This window comes from Fonsecaea nubica (assembly GCF_001646965.1).
Source record: "Fonsecaea nubica strain CBS 269.64 chromosome Unknown Scaff82, whole genome shotgun sequence".
In the NCBI taxonomy this organism is placed as follows: domain Eukaryota; kingdom Fungi; phylum Ascomycota; class Eurotiomycetes; order Chaetothyriales; family Herpotrichiellaceae; genus Fonsecaea; species Fonsecaea nubica.
Genome location: NW_019173755.1, coordinates 1 through 21,486, shown reverse-complemented (window position 1 = coordinate 21,486; position 21,486 = coordinate 1). Strand labels below are relative to the sequence as shown.

Sequence of the window (21,486 nt, the reverse complement as noted above, 5' to 3'; positions counted from 1 at the left end):
GTTCGCGAGAGCTGATTGCTAACTGCGCAGCTGCGATAGGAGACAGGAACTGCGTGCCCGCCGAGTGGGAGATGAAACTCACCGCGCAAACACAGGGGGACACCTCTCGCCTATTGATTATCTGCGACTGGCGAGGACTCTGAGAGCGGTTAGGCACCCGACTGAGACGTGGAAAAATGGCAGCGCAAGTGGAATACGAACTAACCCTGGATCGTTGCACAGCCTTCCAGGAGTCTCTGCTTCGATCCAAACCCGGAGTTCGTCCAGGATGCTTCGCGTCTGGGAATTGAGTCTGTCATTCTCAGTTGCCGTGATCGTCGACATTGATCCCCAAAGGAAAGAAGAGCAATCGTCGGCTAATGGCTCGACCAGTCGCTAGACATCCCCCCTATCTACCGCTCCTCGAAGGCGAGGTGGTTAGGCTGATAGATCTTCAACCAGGAGTGGGGGACGATCCTGTCTCGCTTCGACTTCTGATCGCCGAGTTAGGTCATCATCCTGACTACGAGGCCGTCTCCTATGTCTGGGGCGACCCTACTCAAACAATTTCAGTCCTTTGCAATGGGAGACCTCTCGCTATCACTGTCAGCCTCAATGCAGTCTTCAAGAGAGTTCGATTCGCAGACAGATCTCGAATCTTGTGGGCCGACGCTGTAAGCATCAACCAATGGCATGATGAAGAACGAAGCCATCAAGTTGCTTTCATGGGTAAAGTGTATAGCTGTGCGAAAAGAGTGCTTGTGCATGTCGGGGACGATCTGTACGGCGATGCAAGAAACATTTCTTCTCTTGTGAAGGAGTATGCTGCGATGATCTCGAAGTACAAGTCCGTGCATGACATGCCCATTCTGTTGGCAGAGGATCCTGCGCTTGATGATCCGAGATGGAAAACTCTATCAAGATTTCACCACTTGCCATGGTGGAGTAGAGCATGGGTTATTCAAGAAGTCGGGTTGGCGCGGGAATCGGTCTGTCTATACGGGAATGAAGAGTTTGATTACCGCGATTTAATGAGACTCGCCGTATGGACGACAAGATGTGCACCACATCTTGAATTCAGATATGATGTTTCTTTCGCGACCGTCCATACAGACTGGCTCGATTGGTCGCCCAAATGGCGAGAAACCTCTCCGGATCCTAGCCAGACTTTCCTAGGTTTGATGAACCATTCGCGGTGGCTGTCATGCCAGTGGAAGAAGGACCACATTTACGCCCTTCTAGGCCATCCACTGGCTCATGTTGAATCTGACGAGAAGCTGATTGTCCAACCAGCCTACAACAAAACCGATGAGGACGTCTATCTTGAGCTCGGGAAGATGCTGATAAGAAACCATGGCCTTCGTGTCCTGTCTCCAGTGGACCATAGCGAGGAAACCTGGAGCAGCCTTGTGGTTCCTTCTTGGGTTCCCTTCTATCACAACGTCGAGCTTACAGCATGCAATTTCGGAGTCTTCCCAGATTTCTGGTACAATGCTTCTGGGCGATCTGAAAGTCAGCTCGTGATAAACGCGGACGACTTGCATGTGGAAGGCATGCTCGTTGACGTTGTGAGACATTCATATCGATTCACCGAACAGGATTTAGAGGATCTTGGAAGACTGTCAATGGAGAGGCGTGCTGTTGGACATCAGGGCGGGCTGCTGGATCATATCATGGCTGAAGCCCTTGGTAAGGTGAATGGCCACGCTTACGATGCGGACGACAAAGTTACGGCCCTCAGCTTGACACTTTGTGCCGGGTTGTCGAGATACCGAAGCGCCGACGATGATCTTGATCAGCACTGCAAAGACTTTGCCGCCTTCTACAGGCTTTGGAAGGGGCTGCAAGACCAGGACGACTTCCCTCGGTGGATGCCACGTGATCACGCCGAAGGAGACTATGAGAAATATGCGACCGACATAAAGCTGGTGTGCGAAGGTAGAAGCTTCATGTTCACCGAAAAGGGCCGTTTCGGTCTGGGACCACTGATCACGTCTCCCGGAGACATCTGCTGCGTCCTTTTTGGCGGGACGGTGCCTTTCGTCCTACGGCGGACACAGCGCGAGGGGTATTTCAAACTTGTAGGCGAGGCCTATTTGCATGGTGTTATGCGCGGAGAGTCACTCAACCCAAGTACAGCCAAGTGCCGTGAAGAGCAGACGTTCATCATCTGCTAGACTCCAAGGTGTCAAGTTTTGACCTACTTTGTCGATCGTTACAGCATTACCGGAATTTACCATTTAATGTGTCGGCGAGGTATAGATGATCTCCCTTGACAGACTTAGCTCTCCATCTATGATACTCTTTTGTTGATTTTGACTAGTAACAGACTGAGCAGGTACTTGGCTCTGGTGACGAGGCTGAGGCTGAGGGGTTGAAAAAGGGGCTGCCAAGGCTCGACTCATTGCTTGCTGGGGAACAACTAATAATTACAACTGATGATGGCACATTTTGTCTAGTCTAGAGTGAAGACTAGATGCCAACCAGGCCAAGATAAAATATCAGCAGAATGTCGGAAACATCCCCAAATTCCCTCGCTGTTCTGGTCACGCATTTCCACAGCGCAACTCCGAAAGTAAGATACGGTCATAAAACGGCAAGTCAATTCTTTTCACTCGCAGCGCATTGAGGTGCTCTGCGGGTGGCCGCGTGAACCTCTTCGTTAACCATCCAACAGTCCTCAAGAGCATGCAAAGCCATGGTCACAGCATCGCTTTCGGCATATACTTCATCGCCTGTCTTACACCAAGATCACCCAGGATCTCCTCCGTCCCTCCCAGAATGGCATCGAACTTGTACGTCCGATGAAACATTTCGATATTCCTTCCCATGCCGGTGGATGTGATGCCACGCCCTCCGAAGACATTGACGGCCTCATCGGCGATCTCGTGAGCAGCACGGGTGGCAAACATCTTGAAGAGCCCGATGGGGCCGGCCAAATGTCGATTTTGTTCTTCCTGGGACATATTACACATTTGGTAGGTGATATTCTCGAGGTAGTTTTGGATGGCCTCTGCGTAAGCGATCATTTTGGCCAGTCTGAGAGGCAAAACGCATATTAGCAGGAGTGGTAAGCAAGAAGAGGGAGAGGACGCATACTTTTGTCTGATGACCGGCTCCTCGATCAACTTCTTCCCAAACACCCTCCGCTGGTTTGCCCACTTTATACAATCCTCTACGATTATCCGGCTTGTTCGAATGCTGAATGTCGTGATCATCCACCGTTCATGGTTGAAGTTTGTCATCATCACCCTGAATCCCTGGTCTTCGACGCCGAGGAGGTTCTCCACGCGCACCTTGACATTGTCCAACTTGATAAATGCTGTCCCGGCGGATGAGGAATAGCTTGTCTTGATCTGGGTGGTCTCAAGACCCTCCTGTCTTTCGATGAGCAGCACAGAGAACCCCTTTTTGGTCTTGACGCCGGTGACGAAGTAGTCACAGAAGACGCCGTTGGTGATCCATTTCTTGGTACCTGATACAAGGTGTCAGAGGAAACATGCAAACAACAGATGCTGGCTTACCGTTGACGATGTAGTGTGTACCGTCAGGGCTCTTGACAGCAGTGGTCTTTATACCAGCCACGTCCGACCCAGCAAACGCCTCGGAAATGGCCAGACAGATCTTCTTCTTGCCCGACAAGCACTCTTCCGCAACTCGCTTTCGAATATTGGGTTTTGCATGATACAATACAGCCGGCAAGCTGATGACCATGCCACCCAAGTTACCATCGTTGAAAGCCCGACCCCCGGTTCGACAGAGCTCGTGATTGATCACCATCTCGTGGAAATAGTCGAATTCCTCTGGCGTCACTGCTCCATTCATCAAAGTCAAGCCCTTGAGATGAGGCCCGGGCCCCATGCGCATAGCGTTGATTCCAAGGCGTCTGAGCAACATCACTATTAGACCTTGGTAGAAACTAGGGGCATATGCGACACATACCCCATCTCCACGATGGTAGCGTCCGATATCCTGGCTCCGCTGCTCTCCTTTTCTTGCGCCTCAGGGGCCAGGACTGTCTCGACCCATACTCGCATAGCCCGCTGCAACCGCCGATGGCTCTCCTTGAAATAGGGACTCTTGAATTGTGGTGACAGCCAGGTCGGTTCTCCATAAGGCACCAGGCTGAGATCCCCGGGCTGGGGATATATGACCTGTGGTGTCTCGCCCTTCACCGTGCCTATGCATAGTGACTTCTCATATTTCTGGAGGACTTCTAGCCTGTGCAGATTGAAGAAGTCGACGGTGGCATCAAGCCCTCCAACTTGCTGGAGCACAGTCGAGCCACCAGGATGTGCGTCGGCAAAGTCGGTCAGGTCATAGACCTTGGAGTCGATGATACACCACAAGCTGTCGGCGGTGTTGTTCTGCGCCACCTCCTCCCTGGAGATTTCGAGGCTCATGGTGGAAGATTGAGCCCGTGTGGCAACCTCTCGACCAAGGCTCGGGTGTTTTCAAAAGCTGAAATGCATGGGCTCTAACAAAATTCAGGTCCAGCCGGTGGCTTACATAGGGGATCCGCCTCGGCAGATGCTAGGATCTGGTTTTATATATTAGTGATACACTTGTCGCAGAAGAGGTTTAGTTCTCAGACACCAATCTCACCTCTCCCTATGTCTCATTTAATAATCAGGTACCCGCGGACAACCCTCGACACATTGCCCCAATCTGGACACCATGCTTGACGGGGCTTTTGATGGTCTTACGCACGAACGCTTACTGCCGTAGTATCACATGTTTTTGACGGCAGCGCCACAGATGTTTGTTAAGTACGACGTACCTCGGACGAGGTCAAAATGCACCAGATTGACCCGCTTGCTGATTACAATATATGGGCTATGGTTGTGAGTTTGGGAATGAACGCCAGTGGAGGGCCGAGAGAACTGCGTGGTCTATTCCCACACACTCTCCAGAAACTCATCGGAGTCTTCTACCTCTAGGTTGAAATCATGGCTTTCAACACACCCCTGACGCGTACGTTGGGTATCAGGGTTCCCGTGGTCCAAGGTGGTCTTCAATGGGTAGCATACGCAGAGCTCGCCGCCGCTGTCAGTAATGCCGGCGGTCTTGGGATCATCAACGCCTTGACGCAGCCTGACCCAGAGCACCTTCGACAGGAGATCAGAAAGACGCGGTCGTTAACGCCGAACCCTTTTGGCGTCAACATCACTTTATTGCCCGCGCTCAATCCTCCCGACTATCCGGCATTCACCCAGGCAATCATCGATGAGGGGGTCAAGATTGTCGAGACGGCCGGCAACAGCCCAGGCCCCGTCATCAAGAAGTTGAAGGAGGCTGGTATCATCGTGATCCACAAAGCCACGACAATCAGACACGCCAAAGCGGCCATCCGACTTGGTGTGGACATCTTGTCCATTGACGGTTTCGAATGCGCCGGCCACGTCGGAGAATCTGACATCGCGTCCCTGATCTTGAACAGTCGCGCTCGCCAGGAACTTGGAGACACGCCGTTCATCGCGTCTGGCGGGTTTGCGGACGGTTACGGCCTGATGGCAGCTCTCAGTCTGGGGGCCGCGGGCATCAACATGGGTACTCGATTCATGTGCACGGTTGAGGCACCTATCCACCTGAACGTCAAGCAGGCCATTGTGCAGAGCGACGAACACCAGACGACGCTCATTCTGAGGCGGTGGAAGAACACCAGCCGGATGTACAGCAACCAAATGACGGCCAAGACGATTGAAATCGAGTCCACGAGCAAGACTGGGGAGTTCGCTGAAGTCGCTCCAGTGGTGAGCGGTGCCCGAGGCCGAGAGGTGCTTACTGGTGGTGACATTCAACACGGGGTAGGTCTTCACTGCTCGTCACAGTCTTGAGAGAGGAAATTGTGGCTAATTTGTTGTTGTAGGTGTGGTACGCTGGGCAAGTGATGGGCTTGATCCACGACATTCCCACGTGTGCCGAACTCATTGCTCGTATCGAACGAGAAGCTGAGGAGGTCTTGTCCAATCTTTCGAGGTCGATTCCCAGTCAACCACAACATCCTAGGAGTAAGTTGTAGTCTGGTAGAGGCGTCGCAAGTGGTAGACACTGTTCTATAGAAAGGGCATGGAGCGAGCAATCGTCAATTACCAGTTAGACACATCGTTCGCAGCATCATACACTAGCATACTGAAGAGATTCTTGTCTTGGTAGATCTACAAACTCTCAATGCCTCCACCCCAGCTCTCGTGCTTCATGGTAGAGTCTCACACGAAGCCCAACCTAGTAGCAAAGTAGTCCTACGTACGAAGCACGACAAAATGTCTGATATTTGCCGCTTACTATTCTGATAATAAAATCAGCATATATACCGATATATACCGAGTAGAGGCGGCATCCATATGCATCTTCTCAGAACTATATTATGTGTTTGGCCCCACGGATGGTCACGGTGTTTGTTTGAAGGCCGAGGCTCGTGATTACTTATTCCTTGTCCCAACCTCGACCTCGACCTCGACACCACCAAATCCTTTGGATTGATCACATTTCAACGACATGTTTCTTCTTTCAAATATGCCTTTGTACTTGATCACTTGAAATAGTTTCCTTCTCATCCGATTCACCCCCACACTTCGGGTTTTGCCATTGACGTTGACATCAAGTCAGTCTGAGACTCGGGAAAAAGAAAACAAAAGATTATCACCTCTATCATTCCAGCACAGCAGTAATACTTCTCCAGCAACCCATCACTTCACACCATGTCTCTGAACGCGCAAAAGAAACCCGTCATCGCCGTGGTGGGCGCTGGCCCAGGCATTGGCGAAGCAGTGGCTCGCCGCTTCGTCGCTGAAGGCTTCTGCGTGGCGCTCCTCGCACGCACCGAGGACAAGCTACAGAAAATGGCGCAGGGCATCGACGCGGACCACGGCAAGGGATCGGCGCGTTACTACATCACAGACCTGCGACAGGAGTCGTCGGTGCTGTCGAGCTTCCAGCGGATCCGCGACGAGCTGGGCCCCGTGGCGGTGCTGGTCTACAACGCCGGGGCGCGACGGGTCAACGGGCGCAGCATCCTCGACACGTCGTCGGAGGAATTCGAAAACTTCACCAAGATCAACCTGTTTGGCGCCTTCTGGGCGACCAAGTGCGTGCTCCCGGACATGCTCGCCGCGGGCAGAGGCACGATCCTGTTCACGGGGGCCACGGGGGCCCTGCGCGGCAACCCGGGCCTCGCCAGCTTCTCGCCGGGCAAGTTCGGGCTACGGTCGCTGTGCCAGATCATCACGCGCGAGTACCAGGCGCAGGGGATCCACGCCGCGCACATTATCGTCGACAGCCCTGTCGACGGCAAACTGATCGGCGAGTGGTCGCGGCGCCAGTGGCAGCGCACGGGCCAGGGCGAGAAGCTCGACGACGTCGACGGCCACCTGGTCAAGCCGGCCGATCTGGCCCAGACGTACTGGTTCCTGCACACGCAGCCGCGGAGTGCCTGGACCCACGAGCTGGACGCCCGGCCGCAAAAGGAGAATATGTTTTCGAAGCTGTGAGGGTAGAGTTACGCGGGAATAATGGAAAAATTTGTGTCAAAATATGCCTTTTTCTCTCTCTTTAGCATACAGCGTTTTGGGATAGGAATGGACAATGGAACCCAAAGGAATTTGTTGTTGCTCTCAGTATTGTTTCAGGACCAGAGTCAAATCGAAGCTTGGTCCATGATACCTTGGCCAGGTCATGTCATGCTTCTACAGTTGGTGATAGGCAGGCAGGAAGAACAAAACTATAGACTGTCCATACGAGGGACATACATAACTACATCCAATCAATGTATGACGGCCTTGATGCCTGTTTCCCTAGTTACAATACTTCTGCTCCACATTATGGTGTTCTGGTAATGAAGAGCCGAGCTTCGAGAACACACCACAATAGAGGAGAGGAGGAGACTCCAGAGAGGAAGTTGTATGTACAGTATGTGTCGACATTTGTTGATTAGTCGTGCTAGTCGTGGCGACTCTCCGCGGAGCCTCGGCTTTCCCCATATTTTCTTTTCTATCAATTGCTGCAGGATCCAACCTCCCTTTACCTACTCTCTGACAGAATCTGACAACCTTCGCTGCTCCTTAATTGAAACCCTTCTGGCTCTGCCGAGTGGCATGTATTGATCAGAAATCATCGATCATTATCACGACATTGTCGCGACAAAGGACGAGCCTTGAGACTGCGGTAGCGACCCAATCACCCGCGCGGCGTTTCTAGTGTCATTCCTATCCATTCATTGGACACCACTGTCCCTACGTATCACATTAGAAGATTTCTTGCGGGGAGGAACAACGTGGGAAGATGAGTCCCGAAGGAGGAAAGCTGACCATCTACGTGGATTGTGGTATGTCTGACACCGACCAACTCGCCATCTTGTCCAGAGCTCACCCGTTGTCGCCAGTATCTCCTTACTCGTGGTTCGGCTTCACCAATGCGATCCGCTACCGGCCTCTCCTGAATGCATACGGGGTATCTGTCGACATCATCCCTTTCTTCCTGGGTGCCGCTCGTGATGGCGCGGGCAACCCTTTCAGCCCAACCCCGAAACCCAAGGAGGCCTTTGCAAAGCAAGACTCGGAATTGACTGGGGAGCTGCTCGGCCTCAAGGTCGTCCGCCCCAAGGAATTCCCCATCCTCTCTCTCTTTGTATGTTTCTACACCACCTCCAGAAAGGTGATTGCAAACACCCTTAACCGCGTGAGTGAGTAGGCAGTCCGTGTGGCGACATGGGTCAAAGACCACTACCCACCGGAGAAGTTCGAAGCCACATTTCCAGCCTTCAGCACCGCGTACTGGAGCAACGGCATCAACATCTCAAAGCCCGAAGGGATCGTCAAAGCGTTGGAAGGTATCTTCCCCGAAGAGGAGATCCGGGAGATCATGAAGAAGGCCGTGTCTCCGGAGAACAAGCAACGGGTCATCGACCTGACCATGGGGGCCGGGGCGTTTGGGGCGCCCTGGATCGTCGCCGTCAACTCGCAGGGCCAGCGGAGGGACTGGTTTGGAAACGATCGGTGGGACCAGGTGTTTTACCATCTCGCCGTGCCGTTCAAGCCCGTGAGCATCATTCCGCCCGAGGAAGCTAAGGCGCGGTTGTGAATACATACGAGATCGCCTTGCCCAAGAAGGGATCTATACACAATCCACTGGTGCCACTGGGTGTTGTCCATGTAACAAAGACGTTCGATCCCCGGCTTTGGACCTCGCGGTCTTTGTGTTCAGTTTTTACATTCGTAAATTATAAGTGATGACTCGTTCACCATTTGCAGTGAGATACGTATACAACCATACACATGCTGAGTATATCTAGATGAGCCTTGGCGAAGCTTCTCACACCTAATCAACACCATCAACCTAACCTCGTTCCAATCTCTCGGGCCGTCTTCAATGGCCACCTACTGAGATCAGAATCAATGTCCAGGTTCAGGCCGACCAAGCTGACCTGAGATACTCGGAAACCAGGGATGTATGTATCGTGGTGTACACCACCATCAATCTACGAGGTACAGAGCACCCAATCGCCATGTCCCCAGGCCACCCTTTACTCCCTCTTCAGATATCTATCACAAACCAGAGAGCATCACCCTCGAGCCACGCCGCCAGTCCCCAGCAGGTAAGTGGATGGATCTACCCTACCCTTCCCTACCCTACTCTACTTTACCTACCTCTGATCTCGAGTGCACTCTCCTCTCGCATCCCACCTCCACGTACACCCTCTGGTCCTGATTGGATGCTGACTCAGGATTCCCACCTCGTTATGATATCCCTACCCACCTAGCTGATTTCCGAATCCGGCTCCACCACCACCACCACCGTCGCCGCCATGCACGCATGCACCCACGCACCCACCCGTTTATGTTATTATTTTCCATTCTTGAGATCAAAAAACATTCATTAATCAATTGTAATTTCGCATATTTCTCCCACAATTCAGAGAGATGTACCCCTCTCTCACCAGCGTCTCTGGTAGTTCAGTGGTAGAATACCGGCTTGTCACGCCGGTGGCCGAGGTTGTAAGTATTGTCGAGATACCTAACAGAAAAAATTAATGGGAGGACGAGTCAACTAATTTACGCAATATAGCAATTCCTCGCCAGAGAGTCATGTTTTCCCTTCTTTTTTGTTGGGTCTCTGCAATGCTCATGGTCATAGGGTTCGAATTCGAAGGTTCACACATGGCCATGGCCTTGCAATGACTTTTAGTCCCTTCTCTGTTTTTGGGGCTGGGGTCTTAATCAAGGGTTCCTGGTTCCTTGGTGAGCATCCGACTTGTGCGCGTAGGGCCTGATCTCATAAGCGTGCCATGTCTCGTTCCCCTTCCCTATTCGTGTCGACTGGAGCCGGGCGAGCCTACCACCCGCTCACTTCGTCCTCGCCCTCCAGAGTCTGCTGCTGTAGTCGTCTTGCAACTCGCTCCACAGCCTTCCATACTCCAATGAGGTTGCCCCCGGCCACCTTCGCGGCATCTTCATCGCTGACACCCAACCGCAGTAGCTCTGCAATCAGGTCAGGATACTTATCAACCCCTTCCAACCCTCTCGGAGTCAGCTCGCCCATCCCGTCAAAATCACTGCCCAACCCGACATAATCATATCCAATCTTCTCGCCCACATACATGACATGTCTCGCCACTTGATGCAAAGTATTGTTCTTCTCGTAAAACTCGGGCAACACGCTCTCGTTTGCCGGTGGCAAGCATGAGATGAACCCGGGACTGAAATTGATCATCACCAGAGATTGGGTCTCCTTGACCAGGTCCAAAATGTCGTCGTGAACATTCCGAGGGTGTGGACACAGCGCGAAAGCTGAGGAGTGAGAGTATATGACGGGCGCTGCGGAACTTTGATTGCTCAACACAGCTTTCTGCGTCCAGTATGAAGTGTGCGAGATGTCGACAAGCATCCCAAGTCGGTTCATCTCGCGGACCACGTCGCGACCGGCCGAGGTCAATCCTCCACGATGGTAAGGTGCCACTGTCGTGCCATTTCGCGATGAAATCAACGCAGCATCGGCAAATGCATTGTGACAATTCCAGGTGAGCGTCGCCGCTCGCACGCCCAGCGCGTAGTACAACCGTAACGTGGACAACGGGGCAGACTGCGGAATCTGGTGCAGGCCCTCGATACTAATTGGAGATATCAACCGTCTCGTGCTGTGGAAATTCGACAATGCCACATCCAGTGGCGAAGTCGCCGACGTGAAATTGCCGGTATATTCTCCCTGCAACCGACGGATCAAATCGATCTGGGACAATGTGTGCGCTACGGCACTGGAATACTGCTCGTCTGAGAAATCCTCGCTGGCATTCTCCGGACACACGACGAAGGCGCTCCAAAATGCCCCGCCCACTCGTCCTTTCCGCAGCCGTGGCAGGTCGACGTTCAACTCCATGTCTCCATTCTCAAACTTGTCCCGGAACTCCTTGGTGTGCAGTTTGTTCTTGTAGGCTCCGCGGATGAAGATCGCGAGATCATTGTGGCCGTCAATCAACGGTGTGTGGGTGAGGATGGCCAGCGCGCGTTCCTCAATCGTTTGGTCGGGTTTTGGTACAGGCACGGGTCTTGGAGTCGGGATGGGCCACCGGTCGCCAGTATCGGGATTCAGGAAGGCTATGACGAGGGCGAAGAAGACCACGACGCAGAAAATCGAGGCAATTTTGTTCAGTGCCGCTTTGGTGGATTCGACCGACAGTAACTGCGCTTCATCATCTTCTTCGCTTTCACCCGAATAATCTCTGTAGGCCTCGTTGGGTTGGTACTCTTCAGTCCATTGTCTTAGAGACGCCTTGTGTTCATCCTCGAGTTGTATGCCCTCATATCCCCTGTACTTGGAAAAGCCGTAGCCTTGGATCTCCGGCGCGGGTTCATTCTGCGGCAGCAGAGGGTCAAGCTCGGACTTGGAGGACATCGGGGCAGACAGCGAGAAGAACTCGCCCTATGCAAAGTGTAGAGGAGAGGAAGTGATCTGCAAAACTTGTCCTTTCATCTACATCTCTGGACACCACAGACTGAGGCCACCCCCGGCATCCCATGATAGAGAGTCATCTGTGATAGCGTTGATCTCATGCACGGAGGACGGAGCAACGTCTTCTCCGCAGTCTAAAGCAAGTGATAACGATAGCGGCAGCGCAACAATATTAATCCGTCTTTCATCCGAAGGTCCCGAAAGAGCTATTTACCATCTATCAATGGCGAGATCGATATATTGTACTTGGTACCTGAGATGACATCGGAGGTGGTAAAGGACTTGACTTCAGTCAATTGCTCCTACTCTTGGTTCTTTACAGACCACACCTATTTCTGCCTCAGCGCAGCCATATCCAACAGCCTGTAGTCATAGACTGGTGTTTCCCAGTCATCCTGCAAAAGACCATACGTCTCCGTGGCATCACTCTTCGGCTTGCGCGGATTGATTGCCCAGTAGGCAAAATCGGCGTCACAATTTCTCAAATACTTCATGAGATTCTTCCAGTAATGGTAGTCTCGTCTTGACGGGGAATTGGGAGCCCCGATCTCACCCACCCAGACAGGAGCGGTATCTGTCTCACGGAGGTACTCCCAGTTCTTGTCCATGTCGTCGGCGAAGGACTTGTACGTGCGGTACCAGTACGGCACCAGGGATCCCCAACCTGACCATCCATACACATGAGATGAGTATACCAACTTGTTCTGTTGCGTCAGGCGAATGGGCCGATCTCGAGCACCCCTGATATCGTTGGCGGACTGCACGCCCTCCACTATCATCAACCATCTGGGATCAAGTCGGTGGAGTCGTTCTGCTGCGTGTTCGGCGGCGGTTGCCCAAGAGTCCCACAGGAATCTGCCTGCAAACCCACGGACCTCATTACGCAGGTCCACGCCAACCACCAGAGGATTGTCGATATGGGGTTCCATCACGGTTATGAGATTTTGAATCCAGTCTTCCTCGGTCTGCCGGATAGGACACAAAGGTCCAAGGTCACTGTTCGACCATCCCATGTCACACGGATACCCATCACAGCACCATCTTGCCTGCGTGATATGGTTGTTGATAATTACAGCCAGACCTGTCTCGGTCAGGGTGCGGACAACAGCAGCATAGACATCCAGAGCGCGCAACCCAACAAGGTCTTGGTTGGCTGTCAAAAGTTCAGCTTCAACAACCGGATTCTTGCGCACGATCTCGTCGGCATACGGCAGCCGGACGCTGTTGAAACCCAGCTCCCGAATGGTACGAGAAATCTTGGTTCGGTTCTGTATGTCCAAGCCACCGGGCACCATGTATATGTCACTGGCTCCGTACCAGTTCACTGAGACGAGCTTGATTCGCTTGCCGTCTCTGTCGACGATATCGCGGCCTCGAGTGCTGAGTGGAGGGCTGAAAAGGCGATCGCGGGGTTCAAAAGGAACGGTGACATTGCCTCTGATCAAATCGGCGTCAGGATAAAGCGACAGATTGGCAGGAATACTTCCTCGTCGCCAAAGGATCCGCATCATCAGCCAGACGCCGACCAAAGTGACAAAAACCAGGACCAGTGGCGCTCTGAAAAGTTTCCACAAACTGCGCCTGCGCGCGCCCCCGCTGGCTAGCAGCGTGTAGCTGTGCGCATGATGCATTGGCCAAGTTGACCAGACCATTTCCAACGCCGTCCAAATTGTATCTCAGATCCTCCAAGATTGGGTTCTCGAGCAATTTGCGCCCTGGCTGATGGCACATTTTCCAGGGCCCGTTTGTGAAAGCCAGGCACAACAAAGCCGCGTGGTTCCGGCCATTTGTCTGCAGTCATTGGCTGCCTGCGCCGGTGCCTCAATATCCGCTGACTGTTGCATTATCAAAAGCAATCTGGGGGATGTGCCTATATTTGAATGCGTTGTGCCTTTGGATGACTTTCCAATTCTTCTTCTGCCGCAACACAGATCGACACTAGACATCCTAAGATGCTGCAAATTCCTGAAATGCCCTGTTTCACGTTCTCTTCGCCCGGAAAATTGCTTGAGCCTGGAGGGACTGGCCACAGATGCACGTGGAGGATGATTGGCATTCAGAAATGCGTTGATTGGTGGAACCAAGACTGCACACATGCGAAAGGTTCAGATGACTGGTTAGGTAAGTGTGACGGTAAGCCCACGAGCCTCGTTGTTTGGTATACATGCCGTCAACACATTTTCATCGTCTTCGCTCACCTCCTAGATGCGGATCACCTGGACTCGCCGTTGCTGGCGCTAGCACGATAAGAATTGCCAAATGGGCAAATGGACGAGATGCTCGCAACCAAATGCGAGCTGGCAATGTCTGCTTTGGTGGCCAGGGGTGGTTGACTGCGAGAGTGGTCATGCCGCCAGCCAGGATATCCTTTGCAGGAAGGGACAACAAGAAGAAGCGTGTGACAAGACGGCGAGAAGGGGCCATCAATGGCGCGAAGTGGTAGAAAGCTGGGAGAAAGTGAAAAAGAGTGCACACCGGCGGATTGGGGCTTGAAATGTGCCATGACTTCTCCTAGCTCTAACACTCTGCCCAGGAGTCTGTCTTCAGCTTAATTCTTAAGAGCTGCATCGGTCACTACCTCGTCGTCACCTGCTTCACCCTCTCTCCTCCCACTGTCCCCTCCCTCCTCCCTACAGATCGTGTGAGACCGACTGCTGCAGACCAACTCCTCCAAAAACTGCGAGCATGGGCTTTGTCAGGTGGTCACTTCGCTGCATTCCTGGCTTGTCAGTCCTTGGCCTCCTGGTCCTGCTCGAGTCCGCCCTGAAGATTGTCGAGACAGAATGGCTCACCTTCTTCTACCCTCCGTTTCTCAAACATATCGCGAGTCCTGTCATTGCCCAGACTCTCTTCATTTCGTACTCGGTCCTTCTGCACATCCTTGCCCTCCTGTTCCCTCTACGACTCTGTGCCTCCGCATACGCCGCGACACGGGCAATCAAAGCCACCCACCTACGGTCGAACATCACTCTCAGCAACACTGTTCACCGCAATGATCTTCGGGAGGAATACCAGGGACTTGAATCCCAGCACGATACAGCGAAGCGACCAGGGGTCGTAACGATGGCGGTAGTCTTGCCCAGCTACAAAGAGGATATCGAGATACTTGAGACCTCGCTGAGGGTTCTCGCCAGCCACACTCTGGCCAAATCTTCATATGACGTTGAGGAGATTCTCGCACGATTTGGGCGGACAAATGACTGACCGGGACACAGATCTTCTTGGCCATGGAGGAGCGAGATTCAAACGGCGTCGACGTGGCTCGAAATTTGATTCAACTATTCGCGGGAAAGTTTCGAGAGATGCAATACACTGTTCACCCGGCGGGTCTGCCTGGCGAAGCCCCGGGAAAGAGCAGCAATGTCAGCTGGGCAGCAAGGCAGATAGAAGCAAAATACCTGGACAACCCTGACTGGTCAAGCGTGCTAGTAACAGTTATGGACAGTCAGTGATTCAGAGAAGAACCAAAAAAAGAATGGAACAGAACCATACTGACACGCCGCTAGGTGATACTCACCTCCTCAGTCAATATTTTGAGACAGTCCTCATCCACCACCTCCGCAACCGCAAAGACCAAGGATTGACCGATATGACCCTGTACATGCCGCCCATTATTTTTGATCGCAATGCGCACCTGGTGCCCCAGATGGTGCGCATCGCCGACCTCATGTGGTGCGGGGCCGGGCTCTCTTGTTTCACCAGCAAACCCACCAGATCGACCGTTGCAATCCCAACCGCAGTCTATACCCTCCCACTTCCTCTTGTTTGCCTGGCAGGTGGGTGGGACACTGGGTCAGAAGCCATTGGTGAAGACATGCACATGATGTTGAAGTGCTATTTTGCCACACACGGCCGCTTGCAAATCAGGCCAATTCCGAGTCCGGCGAGCCAGTGCAATGTCACGACGGGAAGAGCTGGGATCCGCGGCTGGCTGGCAAACCATTCAGCTCGATACGCGCAAGGTCTTCGACATATGTGGGGGTGTCTCGACACCGGGTATGCTGTTCGCCAGTGGTGCAAGATTGGTCCGGACTTTGTCACTCACAACCCATCTTCTCCTTCAAGCGAAGGGAGCTCATCAGATTCTGAGCGACCACACCGGCCTCGTCACGTTGAGATATGCCTGAAACTCAGCCAGCATGCCCTCCATGGCCCCAGTCTTCGAAGATTCACCTGGCGAAATCTGATCCTTTTCAGTCGACTTTTTGAAGCGCACTTCTTACCGATCCATCTGTTCCTTGTTCTGCTTGCTTCGGCCATATACTCTGCGCTCCCATATCCGATCACCTCTTGTCGACTTTTGACGGCTGCAATGGATCTCACCTCAGTTCTGCGCGCTATCAGTTTCGCATTGATGACGATCTACTTCGTTATCTTCTATGAAGGATATCACCAAGCTTGCATTGAGGCCAGGGAAAAGGAGATGAAGAAAGCTGGGCTGTATGAGGAGTTGGCTGATGAGTTTTCTTACCGTAAAAGATTCTCACTCATCACCTTGTGTGACTACGTGCTGTTCCCTATCGCCGGCACAGCATTTGGAAGCGTGCCTCTTCTTCAGGCAATAGCGTCGCACTTCTGGACAGAGAAGCTTGTTTACCTTGTGAGTGCAAAGCCGGTCAAGACGGTCACCAAGAGTTTTGTTAGCGTCACGGTTACTGAGCGGGAGGCGGATGTCATGGATGTCTGAATATGAAGTCCGGGGTGGAGGGTGTGGAATTCGATAAACATAGCGCAGCACGGCACATGCAAGCCCCTCAGCATTACGGTGTGAATAGATCTGACAGAGGATTATAGGCGGTGTTAAGGTAATCATCATAGGAATGCTAATGACTGCGGATGATGAGTGACGGGTACAACCGCAACACCGGAAGGACACGAAAGAACTGTCCGTCACGTGTGTCTTTGTTGCCTGTCGAAACTGAACGCACGTCTTGGTGAATTTGCACCCAAGCCGCGCCCCTTTCACTCGACCTCGCGCCGCGGATATCATACCTCACCAGAACTGGCAGAACCGATTGGGCACCTGGAGAAACCCGTGTGTGAGTAGTTTCCCAGTTTCTGATCCTTCCGAGCCCATCATTTGAGCATCAGCAGCTGAGCAGCGTTGTGCCGGAGGCACCGCGTTGCATATGAGGCGAAACGCGTCTCGGGTCACGGCCTAGCAATTGAGAAGACAACCGAGCCCAAACACCCCCTGTTCAAAAAAACCCCGGATCCACCTGAGTCCTGCTCACCACCCGTTATTTGCTCCATGCAACCGCCTGGCAATCCCGTCCGAGGTTGGGGATTTCCTTTGTCGACTGACTCGATCTTCCCTTCTTCAAACGGGGGATTTCCTTCCTTTGGGGCCGCGTGCTAATAATTTTTTGATGGAAACCGCAGCCATGTCGACCAACTCTGGAAACAGCGGAGTCAAGAACCTTCGGGCAATGTTCGAGAACAAAGCCGGCGATCAATCCACCTCTCCCCCAAGTCGAGGCCGCTCTCCAAATCCCTCCGAGATATCCAACAACAGTAGACCTGTCAGTAAGGTCCGAGCAAGCTTCGTTGCAGTTGAAAGGCCCAACGAGAACGGAGGCGCGCCCCTGATAGGCCTGAGGAGGGCAAGTGAAGTGAGCAGCATGGGTGAGATTAAAGAAAATGTGATTGAGGACACGGAGACCACAGAAAAGTCGCCAGTGCTCGCCGTCACTACAAAGAAGGAGGATGCAAAAACAGATCCACAAACAGCACCCGGTGCAAATAATGGCACGGTTGAAGGTGGATTGGGTACCATTCTGAAGGGGTCTGCTTTTGTAGAGAACACTCCTACAAGACCATCAACGGAAGCAAAACATCTGGTTGAGGCAATCTCGTCTGGTCGGATACAGGAGAAAATACCTCGACCGCCGTCAAAACCAGGAAACGAGTCTGATGCGGCAGAAATGGTCAAGAAAATACAGGCAAAAGATGGTATCGTACCAGGACCACCTCCGACCACTACCCTCAAGACCACGAAAGATGCGCAGCCAGTCAAGCCCCCGCCTACGAGACAACAGATCAATATCAAGCCTATTCCTAAATCACCCACTGTGACAAGGCCTTCCCCTCGCACCCCAACCTCGCCAAAGCTCAATATCAGAGGGGGACCCGCCAAAATCAAGGGTGTGATGGAATCAGCGAAAGAAGCACAAAGAGCTAGAGAAGCAGCAAGATTACACACCGAGAAATCGGAAAAGCCACAAGCATCAGCACCACCGAAGATAGACACTAGTGCAAAGTCGAGCAAAAAGGATCAGGCCCCTGTGACCCCTAAAGCTATCAGATCACCCACTACAGTCAAACCAAAAGCCCCTACCGTACCTGTTAAACTCCCCACTGCGGCAACCGCCACTACAGCTTCAACAGCTGCGAAGCATGATGCACAGCACTCACCAACTGAGACCGATCGCAAACCAGTGGCAAAGAAACCGGCTACGTCCTCGACACGACAACCTCGGGCCAGTAGCTCAGCCAGCACGTTTTCGTTGGCAAAGAAGGCTTCCCGCACATCACTCACGAACGGCCACGATAGACCGAAGTCTCGAGTCAGCGCGGCGAGACCAGACGAGGGATTTCTGGCTAGAATGATGAGACCTACAGCAAGCAGTGCGCAAAAGGTCCACGAAAAGGTGCAGGTCAGTAGTCCACCTAAGCACAAAGCAGTGGCTCCAACCAAGGCTAGACAGCCTGTCAAGGAGAAGTCACAGGAGACAACACGTGTTGAAACGCCTACCATGGTCGAAGAGAACAAAGAGAACTACTCCGATCTTGATGCGAATACTCTGCCCGATATAGCACACCCTTCACCACTGGAAGTTGTCAAGGAGGATCCGATGAACGGCCGTGTCGAAACAGAGCCACCAGCCCCTGAGCCGGTGGAGCCGGCACAGCAGGCCAGCGGTGAGATTGACGAGCTGGATTAGAAGGGAACAGTCCATTTTGGTCAGATTCATTTCAAAATGACCCAGTTTCATTTGTGATACTTCACCTATCAGCGATTTAGCGGTTCCTGGTATTGACAGCAATTTGGTTTCCTGCTGGCATTCGAATGTCATTGATATTATCCCATATTCGGCGTCTTCCTGTTCCTCGATACTGCTGTTCCTGCTTTGCGTGCGGACGCAAGAATTTTGGTCTGCTGAAAAGGACAAACTTGAGGTCCTACTGGCTTTTCTCATTTTTCCTACTTCTAGTCCTCGGGCCTCGTCGCACTCCAATCGAGAGAAGTGAGCGATGTCAGCCACATAGGTAAGCAAGCATCAGCCTTTGGTCGACCTATTCTATCAGAAACTCGTGGTGAAATACGCAGTCTGCGCTGACAGCCTTGCCAGCCTTGTGATTGTCCGAAAATGGTATAGCGCCATTCTGGTTATTGATCTACACATCCGGCCTCACAATGGCCCATTCGGTCCTATTCAAGTCGACTTCCGGTTTAGCCTACAGGTCTGATGCCTATTCAAGTCGATATTGAGTCTAGCCTGAGCTTGGCATCACAGACTTCTTTGCGTTGCTCCTTTGATGCGTCTTCCCTTTTGCGATTCTTATTCACCTCTCCTTGCGGACTGTCCTTGGTGCGATTCCTTTCTCCTCCGCCGTCATGTCTCCTGCAGCGGCCCTACCCCAGCGCTTCAATGTCTATTTCTCTTTATCTCGGATACGTCAAAGGCCCGTCTGCTACACTCGAGGCGCATTATAAGGTATAAGCATGGATTTGCCGTCGTTTCCAATTCCATACCGTCATAAACTCCTCAAATTCTGAAACAAATTTAACAACCAGACATCCTACAAGCCGTCTGTGACACTATCGGAATGAAATTTACAGCAGCAACGGCGGCGGCCTTCCTGGTCCTTACTTTGGGTCAGGTCGGCGCTCTCCCGTCCCCTCAAGCCAACGACGGCTCGGTTACGGGAATCCAAGATCCTCCTGTCGATATTCCAATTTACTACGTGGAGGAAGCAGACGTCGAGAAACGGGACTCGCAAGGCCAACATTACGGCCAACATGGCGGTAAACCCAAAGGCCATGGCGAACACAAGTGGAAAGGCATGGGTCAAGGAAAAGGCAAGGGCCAACACGGGCCAATGCCAGACGACGATGACTCGGTCGACCTAACCCCTCTACTCGATCATCCCGACCCAGAAGTCCAGGAGCTCGGTCGCCGTGCTGTTAAGGCTACCAAATTCCACTGGTGGGAACAACAAGGTAACAGTGGCAAGTTCATGAATGTTGTGGTGGGAAACCCCAACGTTCGTCCGCTTGCGAATGTCAAGGAACAGGATCTATTGCCCAAGGAATTCAAGAAGCGCGATCCTGCTGCGCCTGCTGGTGCCAATGGTGACTCTGACTCCCAGCATGCAAAGGGCAAGTGGATGGGCAATGAACACGATGCCGGCGAGGGCAAACCTCCCCAAGGTGTTGGCGGCAATGAGCAATGGAAGCAATGGAGGCAGAATCGTGGGCATGGGCCCATGGCTGATGACGAACAAGAGGAGCAATAGAGGCGTCGAGTCCTCAGCGGCGCTGAAGTTGGAAGTTTCGGGTGATTTACCAACGACACATGAGACTCCTCTCGCGCTCACAAGGGCTACAACAACCCGGTCGAGATGATAGAGGCGCTCTCTTCAAGCCGATCAATGTCTGCGCAACCACTTTTTCACACATCAAAACTCACTTTATTGATTCTCTATTTCAAACCCCTATTTTTCCTTCCGTCGACCCCAGGACGGGGCCTTGCGATGTTTTCAGTTCTCCCGGATCGGCTCTTACCAAAACCATGGTCTACCGCCCTTTACTGCTTTGATAGCAGTCTAGCAGGACGAGACAGTGGGATATACACACTCATTTGCCGAGCCAGGCAGCATTCGTCATTCCTCTGCGCTGAACCTGCGTCGCAATAGGTGGACGAACTGCTTTTTTGTACCACAATGGCGTCTTTTAATGGTCGCCTGTCCGTCTCTCTTTCGACTTTCCTCCCTTTCCATAAGGTGGAAATCCTTCGGAAGAGACGGCGACCTACGGCTCGCGGGAGTCTCTTGTGACTGGCTGTTCTTTCGTCCGTAACGACTGACCTGCCCAAAGCACTCCCAGCTTACACTTATATTTTCCAAGACCAACCAACCGACCTGTCCCACGGGGCTTTTCTCCACGTTGGTGTATTGTCTCAATCTCGATCTCTTTCCTTTCTCCTTGAATAGCCCGGATTGGTCTCAGAAAAAAAAGGCCCTTTTTAATGTCAGGATGAACGAATGCGCCGAGTGCGCGATTCTCTTCTCCCATATTAGACGCTCCCCGAGACGGAACCAGGCGGGCGTTATTTCGTTTTCAGAGATGTAAAACGGTCAGTTAGAAGTGGCGATGGGCGGTGGCAGAGTGCAGGGTGTCTTTCGATCTATCCATCTTGGAACTCTGGGACCCTGCCTGCATGCCTGATATACTGCCGCTTTTTGTTTTAATAGAGATTATACATTTCGAACTTTGTATGGTTTGGCCATATTGATTAACCGAGGGCTCTGGGGGCTCTCTCCGCCCCCCCCCCCCCCCCC

At 52.6% G+C, this 21,486-nt stretch overlaps 10 protein-coding genes across 10 annotated transcripts; 7 read left to right on the top strand and 3 right to left on the bottom strand.

Annotated features, from left to right (window-relative positions):
• Nucleotides 1-359: 359 nt before the first annotated feature.
• Nucleotides 360-2,156, top strand: AYO20_09180 (hypothetical protein; the record flags this gene model as incomplete). Its single annotated transcript, XM_022647451.1, has 1 exon — nt 360-2,156. The coding sequence occupies one exon, from the start codon at nt 360-362 to the stop codon at nt 2,154-2,156; it is 1,797 nt and encodes a 598-aa protein (XP_022496544.1).
• Nucleotides 2,157-2,681: 525 nt separating this feature from the next.
• AYO20_09179 (hypothetical protein) lies at nt 2,682-4,382 on the bottom strand (the record flags this gene model as incomplete). The annotated part of the gene is made up of 4 exons (XM_022647450.1): nt 2,682-3,018; nt 3,079-3,454; nt 3,504-3,865; nt 3,922-4,382. The coding sequence occupies 4 exons, from the start codon at nt 4,380-4,382 to the stop codon at nt 2,682-2,684; spliced, it is 1,536 nt and encodes a 511-aa protein (XP_022496543.1).
• Nucleotides 4,383-4,928: 546 nt separating this feature from the next.
• Nucleotides 4,929-6,079, top strand: AYO20_09178 (hypothetical protein; the record flags this gene model as incomplete). The annotated part of the gene is made up of 3 exons (XM_022647449.1): nt 4,929-5,786; nt 5,849-5,990; nt 6,042-6,079. 3 exons carry the CDS (start codon nt 4,929-4,931, stop codon nt 6,077-6,079), a joined length of 1,038 nt encoding a protein of 345 aa, XP_022496542.1.
• A 601-nt stretch (nt 6,080-6,680) lies between these two features.
• Nucleotides 6,681-7,469, top strand: AYO20_09177 (hypothetical protein; the record flags this gene model as incomplete). Its single annotated transcript, XM_022647448.1, has 1 exon — nt 6,681-7,469. One exon carries the CDS (start codon nt 6,681-6,683, stop codon nt 7,467-7,469), a length of 789 nt encoding a protein of 262 aa, XP_022496541.1.
• A 790-nt stretch (nt 7,470-8,259) lies between these two features.
• AYO20_09176 (hypothetical protein) lies at nt 8,260-9,057 on the top strand (the record flags this gene model as incomplete). The annotated part of the gene is made up of 2 exons (XM_022647447.1): nt 8,260-8,604; nt 8,668-9,057. The coding sequence occupies 2 exons, from the start codon at nt 8,260-8,262 to the stop codon at nt 9,055-9,057; spliced, it is 735 nt and encodes a 244-aa protein (XP_022496540.1).
• A 1,251-nt stretch (nt 9,058-10,308) lies between these two features.
• AYO20_09175 (hypothetical protein) lies at nt 10,309-11,865 on the bottom strand (the record flags this gene model as incomplete). Its single annotated transcript, XM_022647446.1, has 1 exon — nt 10,309-11,865. One exon carries the CDS (start codon nt 11,863-11,865, stop codon nt 10,309-10,311), a length of 1,557 nt encoding a protein of 518 aa, XP_022496539.1.
• Nucleotides 11,866-12,251: 386 nt separating this feature from the next.
• Nucleotides 12,252-13,553, bottom strand: AYO20_09174 (hypothetical protein; the record flags this gene model as incomplete). Its single annotated transcript, XM_022647445.1, has 1 exon — nt 12,252-13,553. The coding sequence occupies one exon, from the start codon at nt 13,551-13,553 to the stop codon at nt 12,252-12,254; it is 1,302 nt and encodes a 433-aa protein (XP_022496538.1).
• A 1,054-nt stretch (nt 13,554-14,607) lies between these two features.
• AYO20_09173 (hypothetical protein) lies at nt 14,608-16,609 on the top strand (the record flags this gene model as incomplete). The annotated part of the gene is made up of 3 exons (XM_022647444.1): nt 14,608-15,084; nt 15,138-15,366; nt 15,429-16,609. 3 exons carry the CDS (start codon nt 14,608-14,610, stop codon nt 16,607-16,609), a joined length of 1,887 nt encoding a protein of 628 aa, XP_022496537.1.
• A 697-nt stretch (nt 16,610-17,306) lies between these two features.
• Nucleotides 17,307-18,866, top strand: AYO20_09172 (hypothetical protein; the record flags this gene model as incomplete). The annotated part of the gene is made up of 1 exon (XM_022647443.1): nt 17,307-18,866. One exon carries the CDS (start codon nt 17,307-17,309, stop codon nt 18,864-18,866), a length of 1,560 nt encoding a protein of 519 aa, XP_022496536.1.
• An 886-nt stretch (nt 18,867-19,752) lies between these two features.
• Nucleotides 19,753-20,442, top strand: AYO20_09171 (hypothetical protein; the record flags this gene model as incomplete). Its single annotated transcript, XM_022647442.1, has 1 exon — nt 19,753-20,442. The coding sequence occupies one exon, from the start codon at nt 19,753-19,755 to the stop codon at nt 20,440-20,442; it is 690 nt and encodes a 229-aa protein (XP_022496535.1).
• Nucleotides 20,443-21,486: the final 1,044 nt, after the last annotated feature.